We start from the raw sequence: 27921 nt of genomic DNA, 5'->3' as shown, positions 1-27921 counted from the left end.
CAAGTATAGAACAGTGAGTAGGACAGAGTAGATACTCAATAAATACTTAAAGAATGAATAAAGCTAACTTAGGTTTTAAACTTTTCTAACGGTTTTATTGCTCTCGGTGGTGGCTGTTTAAAGACCTTCCTGATACCAAAAGGTATCAAATGATATCAAGATCTCATTTATGTACTTTAGTAATCCTTGAAAATGTGCACTGTATAATTTGTGTAAAATTTGCAGGAGTTTTTCGACCAGTCAGATATGTAGTACGGTCCTAGATATAACTATAATAACAATAGAGAAAAGTTTCAGAGGGAGGCTACTGAACTATCAAAAAGTTGCAATACACTTCTGAAGAACATGTGTGTTTGTATGTTTTTCCCAAATTAGAAAGGTGAGAGTAATATAGGTCGATGTTACAAAGCATAATTTTTTGGGGGGGAAAAAATCTCCTTTCATCTACTCCTAAGTAAAAAAAAAAAAAAAAATTACTCCCTTACAGAAAGGTTGTTTTAGAGTGGTAATTCCAGTAACAATGATTGATATATTTTTGTTACTTGCTTTTTTACTCTTTGTTCTATACTTAGTTTTTTTCACGTCAAAGCAATCATACTGGTCACACATTTTCCATTAGAAAGACCAGTTTAATGGCTTTTAAAAAATACCTAGTTAATATTCCACTAAGTATACATGATAGAATTTGACCAATCTCTAATTGTTAAAGATTTTTCCTAATTTTTTATGATGATAAGTATTCCTACGGCTAACATTTTTGTCCATAAATCATTTTAAGGGCAGTTTAACTGAAGTGATTTTTGTCCACAACATTCCTTTAAATGGTATTTCTCAAGGGGAAGAGGGTGGGCAACACAAGAAGTCCAAGGCATTTATGTCTAATTAGGAAAACAATATACATTGCCAGAGGTGGGGGGATTACAAAGGCACTGCACAAGAAAGCTTAAGTTATTATATTTACTAAAGTAAGAAAAAGCAGTGGAAATTTCTTAGGGGAGCTAATCTGGAAAACATTTTGCAAAGAATATGGAGCTAGACTTCAAAAAAGTGATAGGTCTTAATGGTTGAAAACGTTCCAGATAGGTGGAGGTCCTGAAGGACGAGGTAACTATTTGTTAGTGTTCTTAAGTACTGGAGAACAGTTCTCACTTAGGGCAACTCATCACAAAGCCTGAATAGTGAGCAACCAAGATTTTTTTTAAATCAAAGATTGTACTCCTAACTCCCTTGACAAAAACAACCAAATTTCTTCTTAATCTCCATCATCCACATCCCCCCCCTTCATTATTTTCCCCTTTTTTTGTACCTTTGTCAAAGACTCTCATCTATTTTAAGTAATGGAAATAGGTAAATTCCTCTACTTCAAGGCATGTAACCTTACACAACATTATAATTACTCTGTAGGATTAAAAAAAAGACTGGGAGGTTGCAGCTTTAAAACATGCATGCATTTTAATCTTAAAAAAACCATTATAACAGATTTTTCACACTGTAACAGAAACATTAAAGGATATTAACCAAGAGTTATTTATCAACTTGCCATATACCAAATAAGGAACACAGAACCCCATGATCTATTTAAAATGATCAGCAGATAACGAATACTGTGATTTCCTTTCGTTTACTCTGGCAGGAATGGATACCAACCTAATAATTTCAGTCTTACTGCCACATAGGAGATGCTTTGTGAACCTCAATGAGGCTGCCAGGTCTAGGGCAGATGTAAGACCCACAGTGTCAGAAAGGAGAGTAAGACTTAGCAGGATGTGTTGTCACTGACAGACTTATAGCCACTTTCCTTCTCCACATTTTCTTCCTCAAGGATCGCAGCTGCTTTCCACAGACTCACCTGCCGACAGACTCCAATTCCTCTCTCCCAGTTACCATCTGCAATGCCCTGGGGCTTGTCAATTTCCAACCTTGTTCCATACAGCAGAAGTGGAACGAACTCTCAGCGAAGTTCTGGATTCAACCTCAACAGGATCTGTTTCACAAAATATTTCCCAGCCCCACTCCACCTTCAGCTGTTTCCAATGTTAGTACTTATGATTCTTACTTTTTTTTTTTTTTTTTGCGGTACGCGGGCCTCTCACTGTTGTGGCCTCTCCCGCTGCGGAGCACAGGCTCCGGACGCGCAGGCTCCGCGGCATGTGGGATCCTCCCGGACCGGGGCACGAACCCGTGTCCCCTGCATCGGCAGGCGGACTCTCAACCACTGCGCCACCAGGGAAGCCCCTTACATCTTTTTTAACTGTCACACTATTCATCTCCCAATAAAATTTAAAGTGAAAACTAATATAGAGTAACTGCCCTGTGCATGCTTCTTTTAGATGGCTGGGAACTCTGATTCTCAGGATCTTTCGACCATTTATAGCTTGGGTATTTGTGCTCTTCAGGTACTTTGGTAAGGAAGGTGAAACTTAACATCTCTAACCACCCCTGCCAACCCAATTTTCTTAAGTTCTTCTGAAGCTTCCTAGTTTCCCATCCCAATTCCAGCTTTACGACAAAACTAGACCCTATGGCAAAAAGAGATCCCACAGATGAAATTGCAGATACAGTTGGGACTTAAGCAAGGATCCCTAAATTGTGAGATGAATTTCTGGGTTAAAGGTACTCTGTATATCCACTTCAAGCCTACCATTAGTGCTATGTATCACCAAATAAAAAGACAGAGAGAGTTCATAGGTACAGAAAACAACACAACATTTTGAGGGTATATGGGAGTTGTCTTTTGGGGAAAAAAAAACCCAGCACAACATTAGAAGGTATACGGGAGTTTGACTTTTTTCCATCTGATGACATATACTTTTTAATCTAAATGGCAACCGTCCTTACTGGAATGTATTAAATAGGCAGAATTCTCTTGCCGGTTTCTCTGCTCTTGGTAGATGTCCTTCTGGCTTTAGCTGGTACCTGTAATGAAGAAACTTCTCACGAACAAATTCCACTGCCCTGAGGAAGGATAGAGCTGGAAGAGCCACTAAAGCAGGAAGCAGAGACGACAGAGGGACTGTTCTGTAAGGAAAGTCTCCAAGAAAGGGCAGCTAGAAAAACGAGAAGGTAAAAAGAGAAAGGGCGTGGCTAAGCCAGTGTTGTCTCAGCAAGAGCGGGGCTTAACTGTGGTTTTCTCCTGCAAGAAATCCGCTGGATCTGGAGTCGGCTCCCACCTCATTCACCAACCTTTATCTCTATCACCTTGTAGAGAGAGGGTGCGCTCTTGCCAACACCACCCAACCTACCGCGGGATCCTCGCTGGCGCGACAGTGGCGCGCCGCCCGCCCACCTACCTGTGTTGCGCCTGCGCCTCCCGCGTGCGCTCTCAAGGTCAGCACCTCCCCCAGCCTCTAACCTAGCGCCCACGGAAGTGGCAATGAAGGACGTCCTGCGTAGCCTCACCTCTGCGTGGCGTGGGGTCGCCGGCGTTCGGCAGAGGGGAGGGACTTCCTGTCCCGCTCAGGCTGAACTTCCGGCAGAGCCGGAAGATCTTCTCTCTCGCGGTGTCGAGTGGATCCCGGCTGTAGAGTGGTGAGGGGAGGTCCTGGACGGCCCCGGCGACTCCTGGGCGTCTGGTCCACGACCTGTCCTTGGCGCCATGGTGAGTACTCCTGTGAGGGCTGGAATAACAACAGTCGGGAGGAAGGGGCCGAGAGGTCAGTCCTGTGAAGGGAGCCGGTCGGGTGCCCAGCTGAGGAAGGAGCGGGCGAGAGCAATGGGGTGAGCGGTAGGACAGGACCTACCACCTGCCCCGGGGCGCCGGGACCCTAGAGGAAGCAGCATCTGTCCTGCCCAACCGCGAGATCTGTTCTGGAGTACGGAATAGGTAGTCAGAATGTTCATGGCCCATTTACTGTGTATGGCTGTGGGCCAGGTGGTCCCAGAGTTGACCTTGCCTGGTTGATGATCTCCTCCCTTTACTCTCAGCTGTAGGGCAGTGGCCAAGAAGTTCAGATCTTAGAAATGCCTATAGCCTTTCCAGGTGGACACAGTACATTCCCTTCTTGTAAAGGATTAACACCTGTCACTTAAAGAAAGGGCAAAGTAAAGAAACGGCAAAGTCAGTTTATCTTTCAAACTCAGCCCTTGTGGAGTTGGAAAAGGTGTCAAATAAAAAATCTGGACTTAATAAGCAGGGTCTGTATTCGAAAGGAATAGCAAGGGCGTGGGCGAGGGAACTATTGGAGTAGGGAGAGTGCCCTGACCATAAGATCTACAAGAGTCTCAGAGGTTAGGCAAAAGAGCTTCTCTTTTACGGGCAGGAGAAAACAGGCTAGAAAGAACTGGGTGTGGGGAAGTGAGATGAAAGGGTAGTACGATTGGACTGTAAATCAGAGAAAGTTTTACCCCCACGCAAACCTGTTCTGAGGAAAAACTGTTGGGGGGTTGTATCCTGTTTCAGACTGAGGGTGGGCCAAAGTTCAGGAACCTAGGGGAAGAGATCTTGGAATTTGGGTAATATTTTGTTCCGGTTGCTCTATGGGGACAAGCAGTTCAACTAGTCAGTTTTGAAGCAAAGAATGGGAATTTGTAGGTGCTATGTCTGCCCTTGTTATAGGTAAACGAGGTGGGTGGGTAATTCCTGAGTCTTGCTCACCTAAGTCCTATGGGGACTGTTGGTTCTTTGCAGTAAGCCATTTCCAGATCACAGAAGGGTGGCAATGGGAAGATTTCTTAACCTTTGCTGTTTCCCAATATCACAGGGGTTTGGTAATGTTCAAAATTGTCAGTTACGTGACTATATAAAAGATTTCAAATCCTCATCTGGAAGACATTCTGTCTTGGAATTTGGAGTTTGCCATATTTTTTCAGGATCAAATGTTGACATTGTTAGCTGCTGTGTATGATGATTGACTTTTGAATGATTTACAGAAACTTAACTGACTGTGAAACAAAAGAATTTCAAAATAATGTGGTTCCTGGTGCTCTCTACCAGCTAACCTCTGACTCTTTCGGGCACTGGTGTGTGTGTGTGTGTGTGCGTGCGTGCGTGCGTGTGTGCGCACGCGTGCGTGTTGTGCATCTGTGTTTCTTTAAACCTCAGTGAATGGTACAATTTGTAATCATTAACAGTTTTTTTTTTCCTCCTTTTGTATCAGTGAAATTAGACAAAGATATGGAGCAGTGGAACTGGAAGGAACCAAAGATAATAACTAGCATAACCACTTTCTTCCCTCCCCCCAACCCCAATTTTATCGAGGGAAGGATCTGACGTCTAGAAATAGGCAGTGATTTACCTAAAGTAGCGATAGTTTGGCACAGTCTGGACTATAACCGAAATCTCCAGCTCTTAAATTTCAGCTCAGTTTTTGATATCTTGGTCTGAAAAGTTGAAGATAGGGTGTAATTAAAAACTTTAAATTTATAATTGTCACAAAGAAGCTGAATGTGAACTTGTTGTCAGTATTCTGTAGTAATAGAAGTAGAACCTCTCTCCCCCTGCCAGCTCAAAAAAAGGTAGTTTTGTTTTAAGCTAAGGTAAACTCATGATGTTTATCAAAATGCCACTTAAGAGAATGTCACCTGGAGAATGTCACCAGGAGCCAGATAGTTTACTCTCCATTTTGTTATTGCTTATAGTTCTAAGTTAATTACTAAGCTTACAGCTTTACCTTCCCCAACTATGAAATTGATAATGTCTGTATATGCAGGTGTGGTCATTGCCTGGAATCCTTCAACGGAAAGGGTTTAGCTATTATATGAAGTGAACAAGGGTTGAATTTGTTTAGGATTCAGCTTAGTTGAATTGAGGTCTTGTGCAATGCTTGGTCCTAATGATATAATGAAAAGGGCACAGAAATCAGAAAACCCAGATTCTGCCCATTATTATATGAATTTGGCAAAATCACTCAACATAGATAAGAATTCCAATTTCCTTCTAGATAAGAGAAGTGGAACTTGATAGGAATTAAAACACCTTTTAACTCTAATATTTATGATTTTGTGACTTCACCCAGGACTTTTTTCAGAATTTTCAGAAAGTTTCTGATTAAGTAAAATTTAGTCTGATTTCCACTGTCCTGTCTCCCCATCCTCAAGTTTGATTTTTTTTTAAATCATTCACCTTTTCATTTTCTAATATATCAGGTTGGTAATACTTGGAATCTTTGTCAATATGTTTGGTCAAGTAATTTACTACTGTTTTAAATACAATTATGGAATGGAAAGCAAAGCCTTTTTTATTTTACACCTTGATTTTATTTTTGTTTTAGTCGATATAAACTCATGATCCAGACCAAAAATACTGAGTATTCACTCTTATTTTTTTTGCTTTCATGTTGTGAGAATGGATAGTCCATAGAAAATTTACTAAAGGAATAAAGCTATTTTATTATACTTTTTGAAAATTATAGACCAACTTTAATCAAATAGATCTTTACACCATTTAGGCTGATTTGTGGGAGAAACGTAGATTAGAGCTAACTCCTAGAATTGCAGGAATCGCATGGCTTATTTTATCTATGTAACATCCTCTAGTAACTTTTACTGTGGGATTGTGCTGTGGTGTGTTGGTTGTAAAAAAAAGGTTGTGAACCTCTGCTGTAATCAGAGTTAATGAGAAAGTTTTCTTTTTGGGGAATGGGGAGGGCTGTTGGGAAGAGATAATGTGGTATAAGTTGTAAGAGAAATACATGTAATGTGTGTTCAAAGAATAGTACAGAGAAAAGAAATTAATTCTAATGGGGGGGTGAGTAATGTAATAGGTGACTTCAACTGAGTTTTGAAAAGTGTATTAGAACACTAGTTCTCAACTTAAGTTCACATAGGATTCACCTGTGATGCTTGATAAAAATGCTTATCTGGTCTCCATTATTGGGGGGTGGAGTCTGAGAATTTAATTATTAATGAGTTTTACAGTTAAGTCTGAAACTCGTGGTCCTTAAAGCACTTTGAAAGAACTCTAATTCAGACATTAGAAACTTTGATGGAGATATTGAGGTTTTTGTGCTGAGTGATAATCAGATGTGTGGTTTGTTGATGTGGTGGATTACTTTAATTGATTTTTGAGTGTTGAACTAGCCTCAAATACCTGGTATAAATTCCGCTTTGTTGTGGTGTATAATTCTTCTTTTACACTGTTGAATTTGATTTGCTGGTATTTTGTTTAGGCTTTTTGCATCTATGTTCATGACAGATACTGGTCTGTAGTTTTTGTTTTTCTTGTAATGCCTTTGCCTGGTTTTGGTAGTAGGGTAATGCTGTCCTCATGGAACGAGTTAGGAAGTATTCCCTCTGCTTCTGTCCTCTGAAAGAGATTGTAGAGACTTGGTATAATTTCTTCCTTAAATGTTTGGTAGAATTCACCAGTGCACCCTACTGGGCCTGGTGCTTTTTGTTTTGGAAGGTTATTAATTATTGGCTCAATTTCTTTAGTAGATATAGGCCTATTCAGATTGTCTATTAGTTGTTTCAGTTTTGGCAAATTGTATTTTTCAGAAGTTGGTTAATTTCATCCAGGTTATAAAATTTGTGGTCATAAACTTGTTCATAGTGCTTCTTTATTATCCTTTTTTTTTTTTTTTTTTTTTTTTGCTGTACGCGGGCCTCTCACTGTTGTGGCCTCTCCCATTGCGGAGCACAGGCTCCAGACGTGCAGGCTCAGCGGCCATGGCTCACGGGCCCAGCTGCTCCGCGGCATGTGGGATCTTCCCGGACCGGGGCACAAACCCGTGTCCGCTGCATCGGCAGGCGGACTCTCAGCCACTGCGCCACCAGGGAAGCCCTTTATTTTTCTTTTAATGTCCATGGATCTGTAGTGATATCCCCTCTGACATTTCTGATATTAGTAATTTGTGTCCTCTCTTTTTTTCTTACTTGGCTTGTCTAGAGGCTTATTGATTTTACTGATCTTTTCGAAGAACCAGCTTTTGGTTTTATTGATTTTTCTCTGTTGGTTTCCTCTTTTCAGTTTCATTGAAAATAATTCACATTATTTCTTTGCTTTTGCTTACTTTGGATTTAGTTTGCTCTTTTTCTTGTTTTGTAAGGTGGAGCCTTAGGTGATTGATTTAAGATCTCTTCTAATATTTGCATTCAATGCTATAAATTTCCCTCTAATCACTGCTTTTGCTGTATCCCATAAAATTTGATTAGTTGTGTTTTCATTTTCATTTAGTTCATAGAAATTAATGTTTTTAATTTCTCGTGAGATTTCCTCTCTGACCCCTGTGTTATTTAGTCTCCATGTATTTTGGGATATTCCAGTTATTTTCTGTTACTGATTTCTAGTTTAATCCCATTGTGATCTGAGGGCAGACAATGTATGTTTTCTATCCTTTTAATTTGTTAAATGTTTTATGGCCCAGAATATGCAGTTTGAAGGATGGATTCTGGTCAGGTTTCATCAGTTTGCCACATATTGGCAGGGATTTGGGCCTCTTCTCAGTTCTCTGACTTTTCCTCCACTTCTTTACTAATTCTTTCCAAAAGAGGCTTAGTTCAAATAATCATAGAGGCTGTTCTCTTGGTTAGCATTTGGTTGATTCAAGGTTGGTTCTTTTTTTTTTTTTTTTTTTTTTTGCGGTACGCGGGCCTCTCACTGTTGTGGCCTCTCCCATTGCGGAGCACAGGCTCCGGACGCGCAGGCTCAGCGGCCATGGCTCACAGGCCCAGCCGCTCCGCGGCATGTGGGATCTTCCCGGACCGGGGCACGAACCCGCGTCCCCTGCATCGGCAGGTGGACTCTCAACCACTGTGCCACCAGGGAAGCCCCAAGGTTGATTCTTAAGACTGGTTTATACTTTGGGCTCTGTCCACTTTTTTTTTTAATTTTTTTTTTTTTTTTTTTTTTGCGGTATGCGGGCCTCTCACTGTTGTGGCCTCTCCCGTTGCGGAGCACAGGCTCCGGACGCACAGGCCCAGCGGCCATGGCTCACGGGCCCAGCCGCTCCGCGGCATATGGGATCCTCCCAGACCGGGGCACGAACCCGTATCCCCTGCATCGGCAGGCGGACTCTCAACCACTGCGCCACCAGGGAGGCCCTCTGTCCACTTTTTAGATAATTAATTCGTTTGTTTGCTCTGGAATAGAAGCTTAAAGCAAATATAGTTGATTTTAGAAAATCAGAACATATTCTAAAGTGTTCATTTTTTAAGAGAGAATTTATTATTTTCTTACTATTGTGCCATGGTTTTCCCATGTTACTAAGTCAAGAATGAACACCAACTTGCCCCAAAGGAACTTTGAAGAAATAAACCCATTTTGTACACTGCCCTCCTACTCTTTCTGTACCACCTATCCTTGAGTTACAGGAAAAAAAAAATTTTTTTGAAGTCCTGGTGAGATGAACGTTCTCTTGTTTTTAACTGAAATGATTATGTCTTTTGTTTCACCAAACACTTAAAAATCATGCTCTTACTTCAAAACTATTTGTTCAGTCATTCATTCATTGTCTGTTAAGCAGTATCTGTATGTCATGTACTGTTCTTGGCAACAGAAATATAACTTTATAAAACAGAGACATTCCTGTCTTTATGGACCTTATGTTTTATTGAGAGAGTCTAACAATAATCAAATGAGACATAATATTTTTTAGTCGTGGTAAATACAATAAGGAAAGATAGAACAGAGTTAAGGAATGATTGGGGTGGTTATTTTAGATAGGGCATTCAGGGAAAGCCACAATGAGGAGGTGACATTGAAATAGATTTGAGTTCATATATGTATTCAGCCTATATACCTGGTATCTTTGAATATGTGTTTATGAACTGCACCCTAAAAAAGTGTTATAGTGTCAGGCACAAAGCTCATAGTTTCTTTAGCTATAGTGGGAATCTTTCAATAAAGCCATGTATTATCATCTTTCCATGCAGTGAACAGAAAAATAATAGAAATGTGTGTTTTAAAATCGTATATTAGTAGGTGATATTATATTTTACTGAATACATTACATTTTTTATGCCACATATGTTTAGTCTTTTAAGTTATTACAGATCTTGGGAGAATATAACTTATTCACTCAAAATATTCTTATTTTACATTGTATCTTTACTTACATTAAACAGACTTAGTAATTCTTTTGTTAAAGTAAATTAAATATCTTTTGTGTTTTGACCATAAACAAAGATTTAGAAAAACCTGAAATAATTTCACCTTTTGATACTTTGATGTAGAAGCTCAGGATTTTAATATCTGACTATAGTGTTTTCTTTATTTTTAAAAATTGAAAAATGTTACAGAAATCAACTACTCAAACATGCATATCTTTAAAAATGACTTTGGGAAGAATACAATAAATATATGGTATTGAAAGTCTGCTTGAACCAGAACTAGATGACCTCCATAGTTTGTTTCAAGGTTCTGTGATTCTGGATGTGTGATTTTATGAATATTATTGATGTACTTCTAGTTGAATGTACATTGAGGGAACAAAGGAGGGAATATTCAATTTGTATGGAGTTTAAGAAGGATTTCACAAAGGACTAGGTCTTTAAGGGTAAGTGGAAGTATGACAGGTAGATAAGAAATTGAGTGTTACTTTTCCTCAATAGCAATAATAGCTGCATTTATTTAAAGTTAATATTTATCTACTCTACTTATATTAACTTAACTAAATACTTACAAAGTTATTCAGTCTTGGGTTTTTTTTTTAACTTACTACAATTTTTTTTTTAATCTCCGTATTTTACCTCCTTTTTTTTTTAACCTCTGTTTTACAGATGTAGAAATGGAGGCACAGCGACATTAGAGTAATTCATCCAAGATCACATCTAGTGGTGGTGGAATTTGACTTCTAAATCAGGCTGTTTGGCCACTGTACTGTTGTGCCAATCTTATTGTTTATCTTTGATAAGTTTTAACTTATGAAAGGATTGAATTTCAAAAACATTTTCCTATAGAAGTAATATTATAATTAGTGATTATATTTCTAGAAAATCCTTCCCAACTTAGTTACTACCTAGTATCACATCTCATGGTATTAGAGAAATTAATTATTACTGTCATGTGTAGCGCTAATAATTGGCATTTCTAACTCAGATGCTAAATACATCTGACACTGCTGCAGTAAGTCACAATAAGGATTCTGTCATATTCCTTTTACCTTAACTGGCACTCCTTCACGCCAAAACATTAATTTCCCTTAGGCCTGGGGTTGAACTAGTAACACTGATGAAGTGTGGAGCAATTAGAGAACTGGGGATGAGGACCTGTGGTGAATTGGAATTTCTTATCAGCGTAAGCATGTAGTGTGTCACATTTGTTCCAAGCCTGTCTCACAGCCCATTTCTTTTCCTGAGGGCTCCCAGGATTGGCTTGCTCCTTTTCTTTTCACTTGGATTACCTATTGCTTGCAACTAGAACTTTGTTCCCTCCCTGAGTTGCAAAGAAGAATGTGGTCTTGTAGAGTATTTTGCCTTCCCTCCCAGACATTCAGCACACTCTAGTAAAGGTTTTTACTGCTAGAAGAATTTGTAAAAGTTATCTCCCCATGTAACTTCTGACAGACCATGAACTAATTATCTAGCTAGCTAGCTAGATATTTATTATAAAGATCCTTTAGGGAAAAAAATAGAAGTGCTAGATGATAATGATGAATCTTTGCAATAAATTCTTGGAAGTAGAGAGGTTTGGATTGTGAAGAAGAGATGAGATGGAAATACTAAGGGGCATTGGTTAGAGAAAGGGAGACTTCTCCAACAGTAGAAATTACTTGGGAAGTAGGAACTTCAACAAGCTCCATATTATAAATATATGATAGTAGACTGCCATCAGTTAATGTCACAGATAAGGCACTGCTAAGGCTATGGCCATTTTTCTTTTTTTTTTTTTTCGGTACGTGGGCCTCTCACCGCTGTGGCCTCTCCCATTGCGGAGCACAGGCTCGGGACGCGCATGCTCAGCGTCCATGGCTCACGGGCCCAGCCGCCCCGCGGCATATGGGATCTTCCCGGACTGGGGCACGAACCCGTGTCCCCTGCATTGGCAGGCGGACTCCCAACCACTGCACCACCAGGGAAGCCCCCATTTTTCTTTTTTAAAATAAACTTAATACTTTTATCTTTGTGATAAGTAATAAAAGCCTTTTGAAACAGTAATCTTGAATTGCTTGTTTTTTATATATAGTTTTAATGTCTGCCCTTTACACAGTGCTTAGCTGATTTTTGTTATCTTCTACCTGTTGATTTCCACTGTTTGCCTCTGTGCAATGATCCACTAGAAAAAGCAGTGCCATAGGTTCCTGCTTTCTTGTCCTGAAAGAAAAAGTCATACTGGAGGGTTCTGCTCGACTAAAGCTTCATTAACTTGAGTGTTTATTAAGTATTTTTTATCATTTCTGAAGATTTTGGCTTTTTTAATGGTGAGTATAAATAATTGATTAGAAAATAGTTCCAGTTCTTTATGGTTTATGGGCATATGCATTTAAGTGTTCCATGACTAGAATCATTTATTTCTGGATACAGTCTTGCTCAAAAGAGAAGCCATGCCTTTTTTTCCTCAAAAGTTTGGTTTTATTAGTAGCTAATTCATTAGTAGAATTTTACTTCTGTTTAAGTTTATGCTTACTGACTTCCCGCTCTGTTGTCTTAATTAACGTTGAGACAATGAAGCCTTAATGTATCATTTATTCCTAGACAGTTTAGTTGTTTGGATAGGTCAGATGTTTCATGTTGATTATACTAATCTTTTCCTAGTCCAATTATTAAGCCAAAAATGAATTTGAAAAGAATCTGGATAACTGCAATTAGAATTGCCAACGAAATATATATTCCAGTCAGGAGGGACAGATAAGAAAGCTTCGGTAAAATTCGGTAATGAATTTCGGTAAATGAATGAATTTCGGTAAAATTCATTGTAGTGTAAGTAGTAACTTTAACTGAGACATTAAAACTATTTTTTAATTTGATTTCAACTAACATTTATTGAGTACTTATTCTTGACTTTAATAGAGAGTTTCTCAATCATTACTGTCAGAAGTAGTTATGGTCATCATAGTTCTTTCTCTTGATAGTCACTAAAAAATTTTTTAAATCATAAAGAAAATGAATCATTTAATAAGAGAGAATTGGCCAAGTAGCTAAGTTTAAAAAAAAAAAAAAAAAAAAAAAAAGGACTGTAGAACCTCTGGCGTTCACAAATCTCCTAAGAGAAATTCCTGCAAACCACTATTTGAGGTAAGAATGCTGGGCAGTGGGCTAGGTGTACTCCTTTACATTAACTTGGAGCTCTGATTTCTATACAGGTCTCCTATAAATATTAGCTCATTTAATTCTTATGAGGAAGTGATAATTATTCATTCCCATTAGCAATAACCACATATCACAGGCTTTGATGGTGGCTTAGAAATGGTAAATATGTGAATGCCAACAATCTATTGTTTATTTAATTAAAGTATTACAGTCATCATCAGTAAGCTTTTTTAAGATTTTGGAGATCATTTGCCAACTCCTGTCATTTTGTAGATAAGGAATGAGTCCTAAAGAGGGCTTGCTGTACTAATGCTAGTTAGTGACAGAACTACCTTGATTCTAGTGTTTAATTACTCAACATATTAAAATATTAACAGTGAATACATTTTTCTAACAGTTAATGTTAGGGGTGCACATTAAGTTTTCTTGGCTTTTGTATTTGGCTTAAAATTTAGAGATAAGTTGAAATTTTTATTTTGAATTGTTTAATAAAGCTTTATTAGCACACTTAACAAAGTTTGAAAGTATTTGCGATATATACTGCATTAAATTGAGAGGATTATCTTGTAAAAATAGCTACAACTCTTTGCGATTTTTTTTAACATCTTTATTGGAGTATAATTGCTTTACAATGGTGTGTTAATTTCTGCTTTATAACAAAGTGATTCAGCTATACATATACATATATCCCCATATCTCTTTCCTCTTGCTTCTCCCTCCCTCCGACCCTCCCTATCCCACCCCCAAAATAGCTACAGCTCTTAACTCTGAGGTATGCAGAGTGCATGATATATTGTCTTTCAGTCTTAAAATGAATAATTTTCTTCTTTATTGTGAATAAAGTTCAGTGTTTGACATGTATAAGAAACTGAATATAGTGAAGAACAGTGGGCAAATTTATGCTTTATCCTTTTATTTCATCTAAAAAGTAAATATTCGACTTGTAATGAAAGCCTGCCTTGCAAGGCACTTTCCTGGGAATGGAGTTGGGGCTGAAGAAATGAGTTAAGTACAGTTCTAGTTGGGGAGAGACCCTTAAATTACAGCTCAGCATGATAAAGTCTGTTTTGGAGTTATGCATATGTTTTTTAGTAGCCAGGAAGGTTTTATAGAGGAAATGAATGTTGAGGAATGAGGAGGAATTGGTTAGAACAAGCAAGATGATTTGTAAATGTCAAATATAAATTTATTAGTTTTGACTAATAGCCTTTTTGAGTATAGATCTGTAGGGAAATTTTTTATATTGTCAGAAAATACTCTTACAGTTAAGGAAGAGTCGCAGAATTTAGGGATGTCTTACATTAAACGTTTTGTTTGTTACTTATCAGTATTATAATAAAACATTTATGCCTGTTTTGCTTAGAGGTAAAGCAGCTTGTTAACATCTTTAAAAATATTTAAGTTTTCATCAACATTTTAATGACTGTATGGTATCGCTTTACATGAGATATTGCATAAATTTATTCAACCTACTGTAACTGGAAAATTATCTTTTAAAATAAACAACTAGGGACTTTCCTGGTGCTGCAGTGGCTAAGAATCTGCCTGCCAATGCAGGGGACATGGATTCGAACCCTGGTCTGGGAAGATCCCACGTGCCGTGGAGGAACTAAGCCTGTGAGCCACAACTACTGAGCCTACGCTCTAGAGCCCACGAGCCACAACTACTGAGCCCACGTGCCACAAGTACTGAAGCCGGCGTGCCTAGAGCCCGTGCTCCGCAACAAGAGAAGCCACCACAATGAAAAGCCTGCATGCCGCAACGAAGAGTAGCCCCTGCTCGCTGCAACTAGAGAAAGCCACATGCAGCAATGAAGACCCAATGCAGCCCAAAATAAATAAGTAAAATAAATAAATTTATAAAAAATAAAATAAACAACTTAATTTCAACACATTTGGTGTTGAAATTAATAAAATGGTTTATAAATTATATTTAATTAGAATGTCCCGTATTCGTGGAAAAAAGCATCTTGATCCTTGCACTCTATTTCTTTCTTTTTTTTTTTTTTTTTGCCGTACGTGGGCCTCTCACTGTTGTGGCCTCTCCCGTTGCAGAGCACAGGCTCCGGACGCGCAGGCTCAGTGGCCATGGCTCACGGGCCTAGCCGCTCCGTGGCACATGGGATCTAACCAGACCGAGGCACGGACCCACGTCCCCTGCATCGGCAGGCTGACTCTCAACCACTGCGCCACCAGGGAAGCCCCTTTGCACTCTATTTCTTGTTGGTCTTCCACTTTGCCTTATCAATTTATATCATAAGAAAAATATCTAAAGTTTTTTTCTAAGTTTAATCAAATTCTGAAAAACGGCTTTCTATCATCATCTTCAGCAGAAAATCTGGAGCTGCTGTTACTGAATATAGTTATGTCAAATTCATGCATTCTACTATGTTGTAGGTCTAATTAAGATATTTAGGGTGAACCAAGGCATTTTATTGAAGGTTTGTGGTTTTGGACCTTAGTTTTAAAGTACATTAAATTTCTTATTCTTAATTCGGAAACAATAAAAATTTCTGCTTGTACTTTTTACTCTAAAGAAATTAAATTCTGTGGTGCAAAACATCGATGTTGGCAAACCGGACTAATTCTGTAAACATTTAAATTTGAAAACCCATGTCGTTTGAGTTCAAATCATAGTTGTTAATAATTGTGTTTTCCAATTCCCTTTCTGTCATTTTACCTTCTATGTATTATGTGTATATAATTCTATTTGTAGTAACAATTTGGACCATATGAAATTGCTGTTTTGTAGGTCAAAACAAATATCTGATTTCATATGATTCAATCAATACGTCTGTTAAATACAATAGGTGACTTTATTCATATTCTTTAACTGCTTTCCTACCAAAACCTTTATTTTCATTTCATTTGTTTAGCAAAGGCCTCCTTATTTTCAGTTCTGTTTACTGTGTCTGTAAGGGCTGGAGCTATGATATAAAACCAGATAAAGGCCATGATAGCCTGTATAATCAACCCTGGGATTCTAGGGATGGTCTGTGGGGAGGAATTCTCCCTGCCTATTCATGATTGTTTTATGCTTTTATCCGCTTTGGCATTATGTGGAAGAATTTCTCTTGGTGAAATTTAGATAGCCCTCAATTCTATTAAAGAACTTACTGGAAGTAATTGTTTTAAAAAATGCAGTTTGGGTTTTTCAGTCATCTACATGTATAAGTTCATCAGACCTTTCTTAAGTTTTTGGACATCCTCTCAGTCACATTGCCAAGATCTTGACCTTGATGTGGTTATTTTTCAAGATCTCTCAAACTTTGTCCACTTTGGTCATTTCTTTGGCTCTTTTGACCAGCTACTTAATTATCCTGCAGATTTAACCTTTAACTCCACATCTTTCATTTCTCTGATGTTGGACCTGAGCTACTGAGTCATGCAGACTTGTAGTTGCTTGGCAATTATTCATTCAATTCTTCCTTAACTTTTATGTCAAAATTCTCACAACTTGCTGCCCCTCCCCTCTTTTGTTTTACAGATCAACTCCCCACCCCATCATGGTTTTTAGGAAATGATCTGAGGACTTTGAAATGATATGTAATGAGTTTTCCAAAATGACTATATCCAGTGGAAAGCAGGACATCAAAAATCTTGACCTAGTTTTTCCTTATCCCACCCCACCAAGTTATGTAACCTTTGAAGACCTCAGTTTTTCAATTTAATACGTCTCTATACCTTCTGTGCTTCCGTTCAGTAGAGCAAGGTCTCATAAAGTTTTACTTTCAACTTAGGCCTTTTTTCTCATCTATTTCTGATTCATAAGCAATACCCACAGTTAACTCCTTTTTAGAATATTTAGCAGCCCCCTTATATTGTTTCCTTCCCTTTTGCCTTAAGTATGTATATTTTCCCCCTTACAAATGCATATTTTTATATGTGAACCTTTCTAGTAACTGTCAGATTTTCCTCTTACTGCTTAATTTTTCCAAGGAATAATTATGGCCATTATTCTCATTCTATCTTTACATAATCGCTTAAGTTTAATCTTTACCTATTGATACTTTTCTTGCAGAGATAATTATTAACCTCATGCCTAATTCCTTTTTTTTCCTCTAAAAAATGTTCTTAATTTTGCTTTTGTTTTTGAAGCTGTTTTAGTTTAGGCTTGTATGGTGTTGGTCGGACTATTTCAGCAGATATCTGATCTAGCTCTTTGCTTCCAATTACTTTTCCCCCCCCTCCACTTTATTTTTCCACTGTAGTGGCAGAGTTATCCTTCCAAAATATATTTGGTTTAGTTACTTCCAGGCTTAGGATCCTGGACTTATTTCTAAGTACCTGCAGAAGAGTCCATTTTGGGCAGCCCGTACCAAAATCTAGCTGTGTGGAACTGCTCATTATTTCAGCTCATGCCATTTACATTCTTGGTACAAATAGGTGTATCTGTCTAAACTTGTATTCCTTTCCTGTCTGACAATGGGATACTACTTTAACCTTGTGACATTGGTTTAGATGTCACCTCTGTGAACAAGTCTTTCCCAGTTCTCTAATGTAGATTTAATCACTCCCTTTCCTGGAATGCTCCCATGACCCTGGGCACTGACCTCTACCATACCACTTATCACATATTATTTGTAGGTGGCATGAGGGGTGGTTAACATTTTAAGAGTTTGATAAAATCAACACGTGATGGAAGAAATAAGTTGTCCTCTCACCTTGATCTTAGATGTGGATTGTTTGCAAGACCTAAGGTAGACTAGATTGTAGCCAAATCAATGGTATTTACATGTCAAAAGATAGAGCAAATTTTAGATAGGTTTTCTCTAAAGAAATAGGATTGGAAAGTAGTTTTGTCGTTTGAAAGTCTAGAAAAACAGTTTAAATAGCCAGAATTGGACATACTTATCCAGAACTATTTAGTGTTGGAGTATTTTATACTCTAGAGGGCTGTTTTGTGTATTTCTTCAGACTTCATCGCTACCTACGTGAATGAAATATTCCTCAATGATGCCTTTTGCTCTGAATCACTACATACCAAGCAGCCTGTTTATAATTTGACTTCCAGTGTATCATTAAGACAGTAATGGAGTGGGGCACTTAGTGAACTCGAGCATCTGATTCACTTGATAGCTTATGTTTCGCTGTATATTAGTTGTTAGAACTCTTACAAATCTGATTATTGCCAGTCTGTCTGATGTAGAATTGGTTGGACCAGAGAAACGTGTTCTGTGTATGTTCTGAATGGCTGAGGATACAGCCAAGGCGGGAGGCCTGTGGTAGGGTTGTTAGTCCACTTCCTTGAGCTCCCTTCAGCCTACAACTTTTCTGTCAGTGGCTTTAGGCTTCTGCCAGTCACTGAAACTAAAACATTCTGAAATAACCTTTGAGACATTTCTGTTTTATTCTATAGTTGTTTCCTTCATGGTCAGTCACACTCAAAAGTCTGATTGGTTTTCTACTGACCAAGTTTTAGTTTTGTTCTTTCCTTCCTAGTTTCAACTGTTTCTACCTTAGTCTTAGGTTTTCTCTTTAATTGCTCAATATATTGCTGTGTCTAATTTTCCTTATATGTTACTTGCATTATTTTATTCTCCTACCCCTGACTGTTTAAAAAGCCTTCCAAGGTGATCCTTATAGACACCTCAGCTTGATGCCTCCTCTTGGTTTTAAAGACTCTTAACAATCTGAAATTCTGTCTTCATCTGATTTCTCACAGTTCTTTGTCATATATTAAAGTCTGCTTTGGTTGAGTTAAGCTTTTTGCTGTCCCATGGTTACTCTGTTCACATTTGTCATTTAGCCTGGAAGCCCCTTCCTTGATTTCAGTTTACTTATCCACTCTATGAAACTTTTGTATTCAATTTTTTGAATTTCTGTAACTGTTGTTCATAGTACTATGCAGTTTTGTGCTCCAACATTGTCTTAATAATATTTGTTGTTACCTAATATGATAATCTTGGATTTTAAGTTCTGTTAAGACAGATTGTTTTGTAGTAGTGTCATTCATTCTTTCAACCCTACTATGTATGTTGAATTATTCTAAATGTCATTGCTCTGAGTATTTGGGTTATAATAGTCAGTGAAACACAAAAGTCCTTTGCCAAGTTTCTAATAATAGCCAGTAAGATATTGGATGTATGTTAGGCAGACAGCCTATATTTGTTAATTAAATTTTTGTTTGCTTTTCTCATTTATAGATATAAATAAATAATTTCTGTAGTGACATAATTTGAATTTATAGATTTCTAACATTGGCCAAGACCCTAACTCATTTGTCGCTATAATATATAGTGATTCTATATAGTTCTTATCACCAGCGTAAGAGAGGCTGCACCTCTCCTTCTTGCAGTACTGCTACTACCTTTAGTGCAGTTCCTCCTTTCATATCTGGGCAGTTGTCTTAGTGCTGCTGGGTTATCCCTCATCCAATCTTTACATGGTATCCAGAGCAACTTTTCTTAAATACTGATCTGGTCATATTACTTTTCATGGGTTTCCTTATTGTTTTCAGGCTAAATTCTAAACCTGTAAGTTTTGTGCTTTAGTATCTGGTTTTGGACTACTGTCATCCTATGTGAAGCAGATATCACTGATGGTTCATCAAGCTGATTCCACTGTCTTGACTCATGCTTTACTTTCCATAATCCCCTTTCACAGCTTTTTGCCCTTAGTACTCTCTCTCTCTCTTCTCTCTTGCTGTGTTCTCATAGAATCCTCTGCCTGTCCTCTCATAACTTTGTATTGTAAGGGTCCATTTACTCTGTTAGTGGACTGGTTGCTCATTGATGGCAGGGACTGTGCTGTTTCTCCCTATTGTGTGCAGGTGGTTCAGTGCCTGTAGTTTGTTACTTGATAATGTTCATTGAATGCACTGAAACGACTTAGTGCATTTGGTTGGAAATTAGGGGTCTGGGTTCTGGATAAGTCTGTGACTGAGTAGTTCTATGGTCTTTGCTGTTTGGACCCTGATTTCTTCATTTGTAAATTGTTCAGAGATGGTTTGCTTAAATGCTCAGTGTGTGAATTCTAAGTTTTATGTGAATCTAGATTGAAATAACAAAGTTCACCCCTTCTTTTGTAGTATAAATCATTTGAGCATCTCTAAGAACTCTGTTTCAACATGTCTAGCTATCACTAAAATATGTAAAAAGTTAAGAAACCGAAAATAGCAACGTCATTGGGTAACAGCCTCTCTTTTTTTTCCCTTCTTACTTATTCAAGCGGGGTGATAATTAAAACCCTTTGGGTGGTGTGAGTCCCAAGTATGTATGCTGATTTGCCTTCTGATGCTAAACAGTGTATACTTTGTTTCAGTCTGTTGTCAGCAGCAGAGCTAGTTTAATGAAACAAAACAAAATGTCAACTCCACTGAGGTTGACATAATATTGTTCCAAGTTTGAATTTTAAAATTGCTGGGACTTCTGTGTTTGATCCCTGGTCGGGGAGCTAAGATCCCACATACCTTGCGGCTGAAAAACCAAAACATAAAACAGAAGCAATATTGTAACAAATTCAATAAAGACTTTAAAAATGGTCCACATCAAAAAAAATCTTAAAAAAAAATTGCAAGATGTTTGTTTTTAAGTTTGGGGAGTTTTATTGTCAGTATTGTCAAGCAAGGTAAAATACTGCTGTTTGATATATTTTATTCCTTGGAGAATTGTTTAATTTTCCTTGGTAAGAATTTTTTTAACCTACCCAGAAACGATTACTAACAAAAATTGAAATGATCATTCTTCTGTAGACTAAAGGCAAATAACTTTTTCTTGCTCTTCATGGCCTCAGGTTAATAGATGTGGAAAGGTTGAAACCTAAGTTGCCCCAGTGTTTCACCCTTCTTGGGTGCTTATGAGCTATTTCATAATTGACTTTCCCCAGTTCCAGTTATCAAGAGAATTGGGGCCTAGGGGCAATGAATCCAGACAGAAACCATCTCTTTGGTCAAGTTATTGTTTTGAGGCCCTGATAAAGCCATTAAGGCCACTTGGGTCAATGACCCATATGGTTGTGTGTTTGAGAGTTAAGCCATGATGGACTTTATCGTTTCAGTGCATATCTACCCAGTTTAATAGTTTTTCTTGTGAAATTTATGTTTGTTTATGCTTAAATTTACTTAAGCATTATCTTTTAATTAAAAATAATGAAAAATATTCAGGAAATTTGGTTTTTAAACATTTCAAAAATTCTGTTTTGTATAAACTTAGACATACATAGACATTTAAGTTGGTGAGTGAAGGCAGGTTATTTAAATGGCTTGTTTTTAAATTTCAAATGATTGTATCTCTTAGTTAATGAATTGAGTACTTTATATTTTAATATGTTAATCCCTGGCGTGAACACTGTAATTGTCAATTGTATAGTAATGTCTCAAAAGTTGATCTAAATTTAGTATTAATAATATATTAAATTGATAGCATATAATTCTATAAAATGGTTGCCATTTTGAAAATATATTCCGAGGACTCTTTTCTAAATATGTATGAAAAGGAATAACTTTGGGGACATATATTCCATATAATTTAAAAATTATTTCTCCAAAAAATTAGGTAGATTCTTGTATTGGGAAAAAAACAACATATTTTCTTTCAGTACCACATATATAGTCATCTAACAGCTGATTCATTCTCAGAAAGATTTATTGACTTCTATTAGAAAGTTGGAAGAAAACTTCTATTATATAATATATTTAACCCAGTATATAGATGAGGTTTTGAGAAAGTATTTTCAACTGCATTTAAAAAGATGGAAATGGCATAGTAAGGTAAATGAATGAAGTGAAGTTACACTTTTCCATTGAATGTTTTTTAGTCAAACAAAATACAACATTGAGAAAGACGTTTGCCTTTCTTGGGGTTGATCTCTTTAGTTCCTCCTTTGCCTCAATATACCATCAGTCTCTGAATTCTTCAACAATATCCTTAGAATGCATTTTTCTTCTGAGTACCAGAGATAACCACAGTGATTTAAAGCATCATCATTTCTGGTCTGGATCATTGCAGAAGCCTAGTTGCTATTCTTAATTCTAGTCAGTCCAATTTGCTGATTTTTGTTTGTTTTTGCCTTCACATGGTTTACATTCTTCAGTAGTGGGTTTATCAGCAGTTTGTGCTTAGTGATTTGGAGTAAGAGGAGAGAGTTTGGCAAGATGCCTCTTTTTCCCATTTCCTCACAGTCCATGATATATATATCTTCCAGATCAGTCTTTCTGAAATGCCATTTAATACCTGTAACATTTATTAGGTGTGACTAAGATATGATTTCTGCTATTAAGGAGCTTACACTTTAATAAATTGTTATATATGTTTATGAGAGATTGTACTAGATGACCTTGAATATACTGTGATACTATCACATTGCTTTCAAGGCTAGATTGAGGTTGACTTTGTCCACAAAACTTTCCCTGGCTAAAAAAATTATCTTTTGCTTTTAAGTCTATAATCTCAAATAGACTAACCTTCTGACCTACTTGATAATATATTTCTTGGCCTTGTTCTGCCTGAAAGAGTTCTTTGTAGCGGCATTCATTGTATGGAGATTGCAGAACTTCTATCACAATCTACATAGAAAATAGGATAGTAAATTCAAGTGATAGGAAATGTGAAAGAAAAAAGGTAAAAATGTAACCTTTGATGTTAGGTGAATGTAAAAGTGGTCTGAATCTTAACCCAATTGGTAGAATTTAAGGCATTAAAATATCCACAGTGAAACCAGAGTTGAGGCAGGTTTCAAAGGCATTTTAAAAACAGTCCTGTTGGGCCTCCCTGGTGGCGCAGTGGTTGAGAGTCCGCCTGCCGATGCAGGGGATACGGGTTCGTGCCCCGGTCTGGGAGGATCCCATATGCCGCGGAGCGGCTGGGCCCGTGAGCCATGGCCGCTGGGCCTGCGCATCCGGAGCCTGTGCTCCGCAACGGGAGAGGCCACAACAGTGAGAGGCCCGCATACCGCAAAAAGAAAAAAAAAAAAAAAAAAACAGTCCTGTTTAAGAGCCATTTTACTTTTTTAAAGAACAGTAAGTACATTTTTGTTCTCTTTTTAAATTAGGCATTTGTTCTTTTACTAGTTGATTTATAAGAACTCTATATAATATCTAACAAGTGAATTTTCCCTTTGTGATATGAGTTACATATACTTTTTCCAGTTAGTCTTTTGACACTGTTTATATTGTTTCTCTGTGAATAAATTTGATTTGATTTTTCTTAAAATCTCATATTGTTGGAGCAGTTTTAGGTTCATAGCAGAACTGATCAGAAGGTATAGAGGGTTCCGTATCCCCTGTCCTGGCATGTGCGCAACCTCCCCCACTATCGACGTCCCACATCATGATAGTGCATTTGTAACAGTGGTGTACAACCGATTGAACAGTTTGTTACAGTTGATGAAACCTGATTTTTTCAAAATTTTTTTGTGTTCTTTTATCACTTAGGAGACATCATTTTTTATGGTATGATTCCATTTATTTTGTTTTTTAAATTTATTTTTTATAGAAGTAACATTGGTTATTTTTTGCAAAGTCTCTTCTATTCTTGAAATTAAAAACAAAGTTATCCCATAATAGTAGTGATAATAATGACAATAACAACAAATAGTACTAATTCATATTGACTGCTTACTCTGTAACAGGCACAATTACTAACCACAGCTTGATTAGTAGGTAGGTTGAATTATTAGCTTCATTTTATAGAAGAGGAAATAGAGGTACAGAATGTTTGAATAACCTGTCCAGAAGGCATGCAGCTAGTAGATGGCAGATTCTATCCCAGGCAGTTTGGGTCCAGAGTCCATGCTCTTAAACCAGATAAACTATACTACTTTTTAAAAAACATTTTAACATTTTTTTTCATGCACTTGTTTGGCATTGAGGTAGGAATTCAACTTTATTTTTGGACTGCTTAGATAGAGGAAGAGCCAACAAAGAGGAGTATAAAGAAATGGTCATCTAGGTGGGAGTAAAGCAAGGGATTTGGTAGACCTTGTTGGGATTCTGCTGAGATTTAAGATAAGGAAGGATAATTTGGCAAGATGAAGTGATTGTGACTGTAGGTGTTTTAATGGAATGGGCCGAAGCAGAAGTCAGATGGGAATTGTGTGGGCATATGAGAACATAGAAACAGTGAAAACAAGTCTTTTGCAAAGTGGCTACGTATTTGAAGAAGGGGGGCGCTGTAGAATAAGAGAAAATTATTAGCATTTTTTAGAAAGGTGAAAAGTGTTAAAATGCTGATAGGAAGGATATAAATAGAGAAGAGATTAAGGAAGATACAGGAGGGAAGCTATTCATTGGTTAAGTTTCCTGAAAATCAATGAGAGGATTTGCTGTGAAGCATAGATAGAGGGATTTGCTTTATACTGAAGATGCTCTGTTATTTCTAGAGGGTGTGGAAGAAGAAGGGTGAAGATGCAAGTGATTGTGAGCTTGTCGGTGGCAAGTGAGAGTTCTCATTTGATGCTGTTGTTTTTCTCTCTGGGAACTGGAAGATGTTCTGTACTGAGTAGAGAGTTAGAAGTTTGGGGTGGGGGATAAATTAGGAGTTAGGGATTAGCAGATACAAGTTACTATATATAAAATAGGTAAGTAACAAGGTCCTATTGTATAGCACAGGGAACTATATTCAATATCTTGAAATAACCTATAATGGAAAAGAATATGAAAAAGAATATATGTGTGTGTATATATGTATGTATGTGTAACTGAATCACTTTGCTGTGATTGTAAATCAACTATACTTCAATAAAAAGAATTTTTAAAAAAAGTTTGAGGGAAGTTGGAGGTGTGAGGAGATGGGAGAAGGTTTGAATTAGGTATTACGGAGAACAAGAGAGGGATTGATGCGAGCAAACTACGGGCATTTTTGGACCTTGTTGAAGGCCCACCCACTGGAAGTTGGTGATGACAGCATTAATTAAAATTTTTTTTCTAGTGACTTTCAGGCCAGTTCTGCCATCACACTTACTATAGTTAATGCTCTTTAGTCATTCACTACCACCCTAGAATTTAAAAAAACGCATACTGCTTTTAGACCTAGCCAAGGTAGTGTTTTAAGTGTGTTGAAAAGAGTAACTTTGGAGTAGGATGAAAAAAACAAAATCACCATTTTTCACTTCATTTTGGTACACTTAAGTAATGGAGAACGTTTCTTGGGAATAGATTTTGAATGTGTATGCTACTTTAACTTGTAGAGGATTATGAGAGGAGATCACATATTTTAAGTTTAAACATACGTGGTCTTGAATACCTAAATGGCAGAATAATATGTATTTTGGTAGTAAATCCATCTTTCTTAAAGTATAATTTTCAAAATGTATAGAAAACTTTTCAGCAATGTCCTCAAATCTAAATTCGTTCATTGTTAAACTTGTTTGTTTGTTTCTTTACACAGGGTGTGATAGGTATACAGCTGGTTGTTACCATGGTGATGGCCAGTGTCATGCAGAAGATTATACCTCACTATTCTCTTGCTCGATGGCTACTCTGTAATGGCAGGTAAGGCAAGGATAGGCTGATTCTGACTGGCACTTTCAAATCTTTGTTTAGTTTACCAGGCTGATTAACTTCCTAGAAGTTAAGTGCTAATTCCAATTTTCTAAAAACATGAAAAAAGAAAATAATGAGGAAAATCTAACTTCCTTATTTCTCTTACTTGAGATATTAGTAGTTTATCTGTTTAGTACAAAGGTAATAGGGTCATGGTCAAGAATTTAGTCCCTTCCTTCTTTATCCCTATCCCTTTCTGTCCATGGCCACTGGAACTATCACATGACTTTTCTAGTTACCTTTAATAAAAGTTGGTCAACAAGAGGAAGAGACTATAAATCGAAGTGCTTAAATATTTTTACCATTGTTGGAAAAAGTGACTCAAAGCACATATCCTATTATTGGTGACTTACTTGAGAGTTTATTATGAGAATTAGGGGCCCTTTTTTTTACTGCAAATAATTTTAAACTTTAATTTAGTAAGGAGGCGATGAAGTTGTTTTGTAGGATTTTAATTTTGTTTACTGCACTTTAAGCTTACTACTGTCCCCTCCTTCTGCAGAGGAGGTAAGTTACCTTGCTGAAATTTGTACAATAAAAGAATAAAATCAAAAGTAAAGAAGTTAAATATAGGAAGTATAGTGAGGCAAAAGCAGTGAAACTCTGCATACAGAAATACATGCCACAATCTTGTATAATTATGAAATGTAAATTATAGATTTGGTACCATGACTATTGTTTTACTCCAATTATTTGTCTCTAATAAATAACCAAATTCTATTATTGATTTGTATATCAGTTTTCTTTTGTTTAGACTGTTTGAAGTTAGAAAGCAATGGATAGCTATTATCCTCGTAATGATTTCATATACTGTAAGACCAATGATAAGCAATTCTATCTATAAAGGTTAAATTTATTTTCTAGTTTTAAGTATATTCTTCTTCTCTAATGCTTTATACTTTTTCCATATCAGTGTTTAAATATAGGAAAATATTATTTAGACTGCTTAAAAAGTTTTTTTTGAACACTGATAGGCACACACGTGTGTGGAATGTGTGAGAGAACAGCAGTTTAAAAATGTGTATTTTATTAGCAGAGTAAATAATGACTAAAGTTTTAGTAAAGTTAAATAAATCTTCATCAAAGCTATTTATAAGTGAAAAAAGTAAATCATCTGTGACTGGTTTTTAACTATGTACGTTTATGCCCTGTGCAATCTTCCTTCCTTTTTTTGCTTAGCAAAAACCCTTTTTCATAGATTGTGAAAGGGTGAATATCTGCTGGGCAAATACCATTAATTCTAAATAAAAGGAATCTGAACTAATAAACTAAGTAAAGTACATATTAAGGTAGCTTGTTTTCTACTAAGAATTGCACATTTCTAGATTTTGTTTATGATGAGTCTCCAGGGAGACTTCCATGTCTCTTGGCTTTAAAGATCTTTGCAGTCATGTCCCTTTTTAGTCTATAGGCAACTTCTACTTTCTTACATAATCTGCATCGCATTTGTTTCTATAAAACTAAAACTTCAGAGCTTGAAAACTGATTCTCTTTGTTAATATTGGAACAATATATTTAAAATCTTTACTCATTTGACAAGTATGTGTCATAAGTATATATATTGCTAATTTGAAGAGGAGCTCAACCTTCAAAAATAAACGTGAAGTTGATGTTTTTCGTGATCTTGATTTGCTTTTATAAATAGATGAACTTTAGTGGCAATTAATGCTGTCTCTAATTCCAAATCAGGTTCCAAGGATACCAATCAGGATTTTCTAGTAATAGTTACTCTTCTGCTGTAGTCTCATTTCCTTTCTGTTTTTGTTTGTTTTGCTCTGTGTTCTTAAGATCATCTATTTTTCTTTAATATTAATTCTGAAATTTTTAGGTCATGAAGCTATATTGCTCAATGTTGTTGCCTAACTCTGTTGAATAAGAATATTGATTTTATCATTTTGGGATAATTATTGTTTTGCCAACCTTTTGTGATATGAAATGATACTGTTTTAATATTAAGAAAATCTAAAATCTCTTCTAAATTGCTCATGTAAAAATATTATTGATCGGAAATGACAGTTTGCATTTTAAACCATATGGTGTTGCTGAGTTGAAGGAGAAAGATCTGAGGGCCTTCTTAGATTATCGGCTCTAAAATACTTGAAATTTAAAGGGAGAAGCTTATGAAGACTTTTAAAATTATGAATAGTGTAGAATGGTTTGGGAGTGACTATATTGAATAGCTATTTAATGGAACTATTCAAGTGAATAGATGTGTAGATACCACGATAGGTTAATCATGGGTACGACAGAAGAAATTTCTTTTTAGTTTCGGTATCTGTCGACTTAATATTTATTCCACTAGTATATCTTCAAAT

At 36.8% G+C, this 27921-nt stretch overlaps 1 protein-coding gene across 5 annotated transcripts in view; it reads left to right on the top strand.

The window, feature by feature from the left end:
* Window positions 1-3485: 3485 nt before the first annotated feature.
* The window catches only part of TMEM161B (transmembrane protein 161B), a 70140-nt gene continuing 45704 nt past the window's right edge, over window positions 3486-27921 (top strand). For 2 of the 5 annotated variants that reach the window (XM_060091802.1, XM_060091801.1), the window contains exons 1-2: window positions 3486-3598; window positions 25452-25555. In XM_060091802.1, coding sequence (XP_059947785.1) covers window positions 3596-3598; window positions 25452-25555 — 107 coding nt within the window. In that variant the 5' untranslated portion in view covers window positions 3486-3595. Of the gene's footprint in view, window positions 3599-25451; window positions 25556-27921 lie in introns of those variants that run through there. The other 3 variants (XM_060091806.1, XM_060091803.1, XM_060091804.1) reach the window with 2 other exon arrangements.

Source organism: Mesoplodon densirostris, chromosome 3 (genome assembly GCF_025265405.1).
Source record: "Mesoplodon densirostris isolate mMesDen1 chromosome 3, mMesDen1 primary haplotype, whole genome shotgun sequence".
NCBI lineage: Eukaryota > Metazoa > Chordata > Mammalia > Artiodactyla > Ziphiidae > Mesoplodon > Mesoplodon densirostris.
The sequence above is the reverse complement of the archived record's forward strand: the minus strand, read 5'-3'. Positions and strand labels throughout refer to the sequence as shown.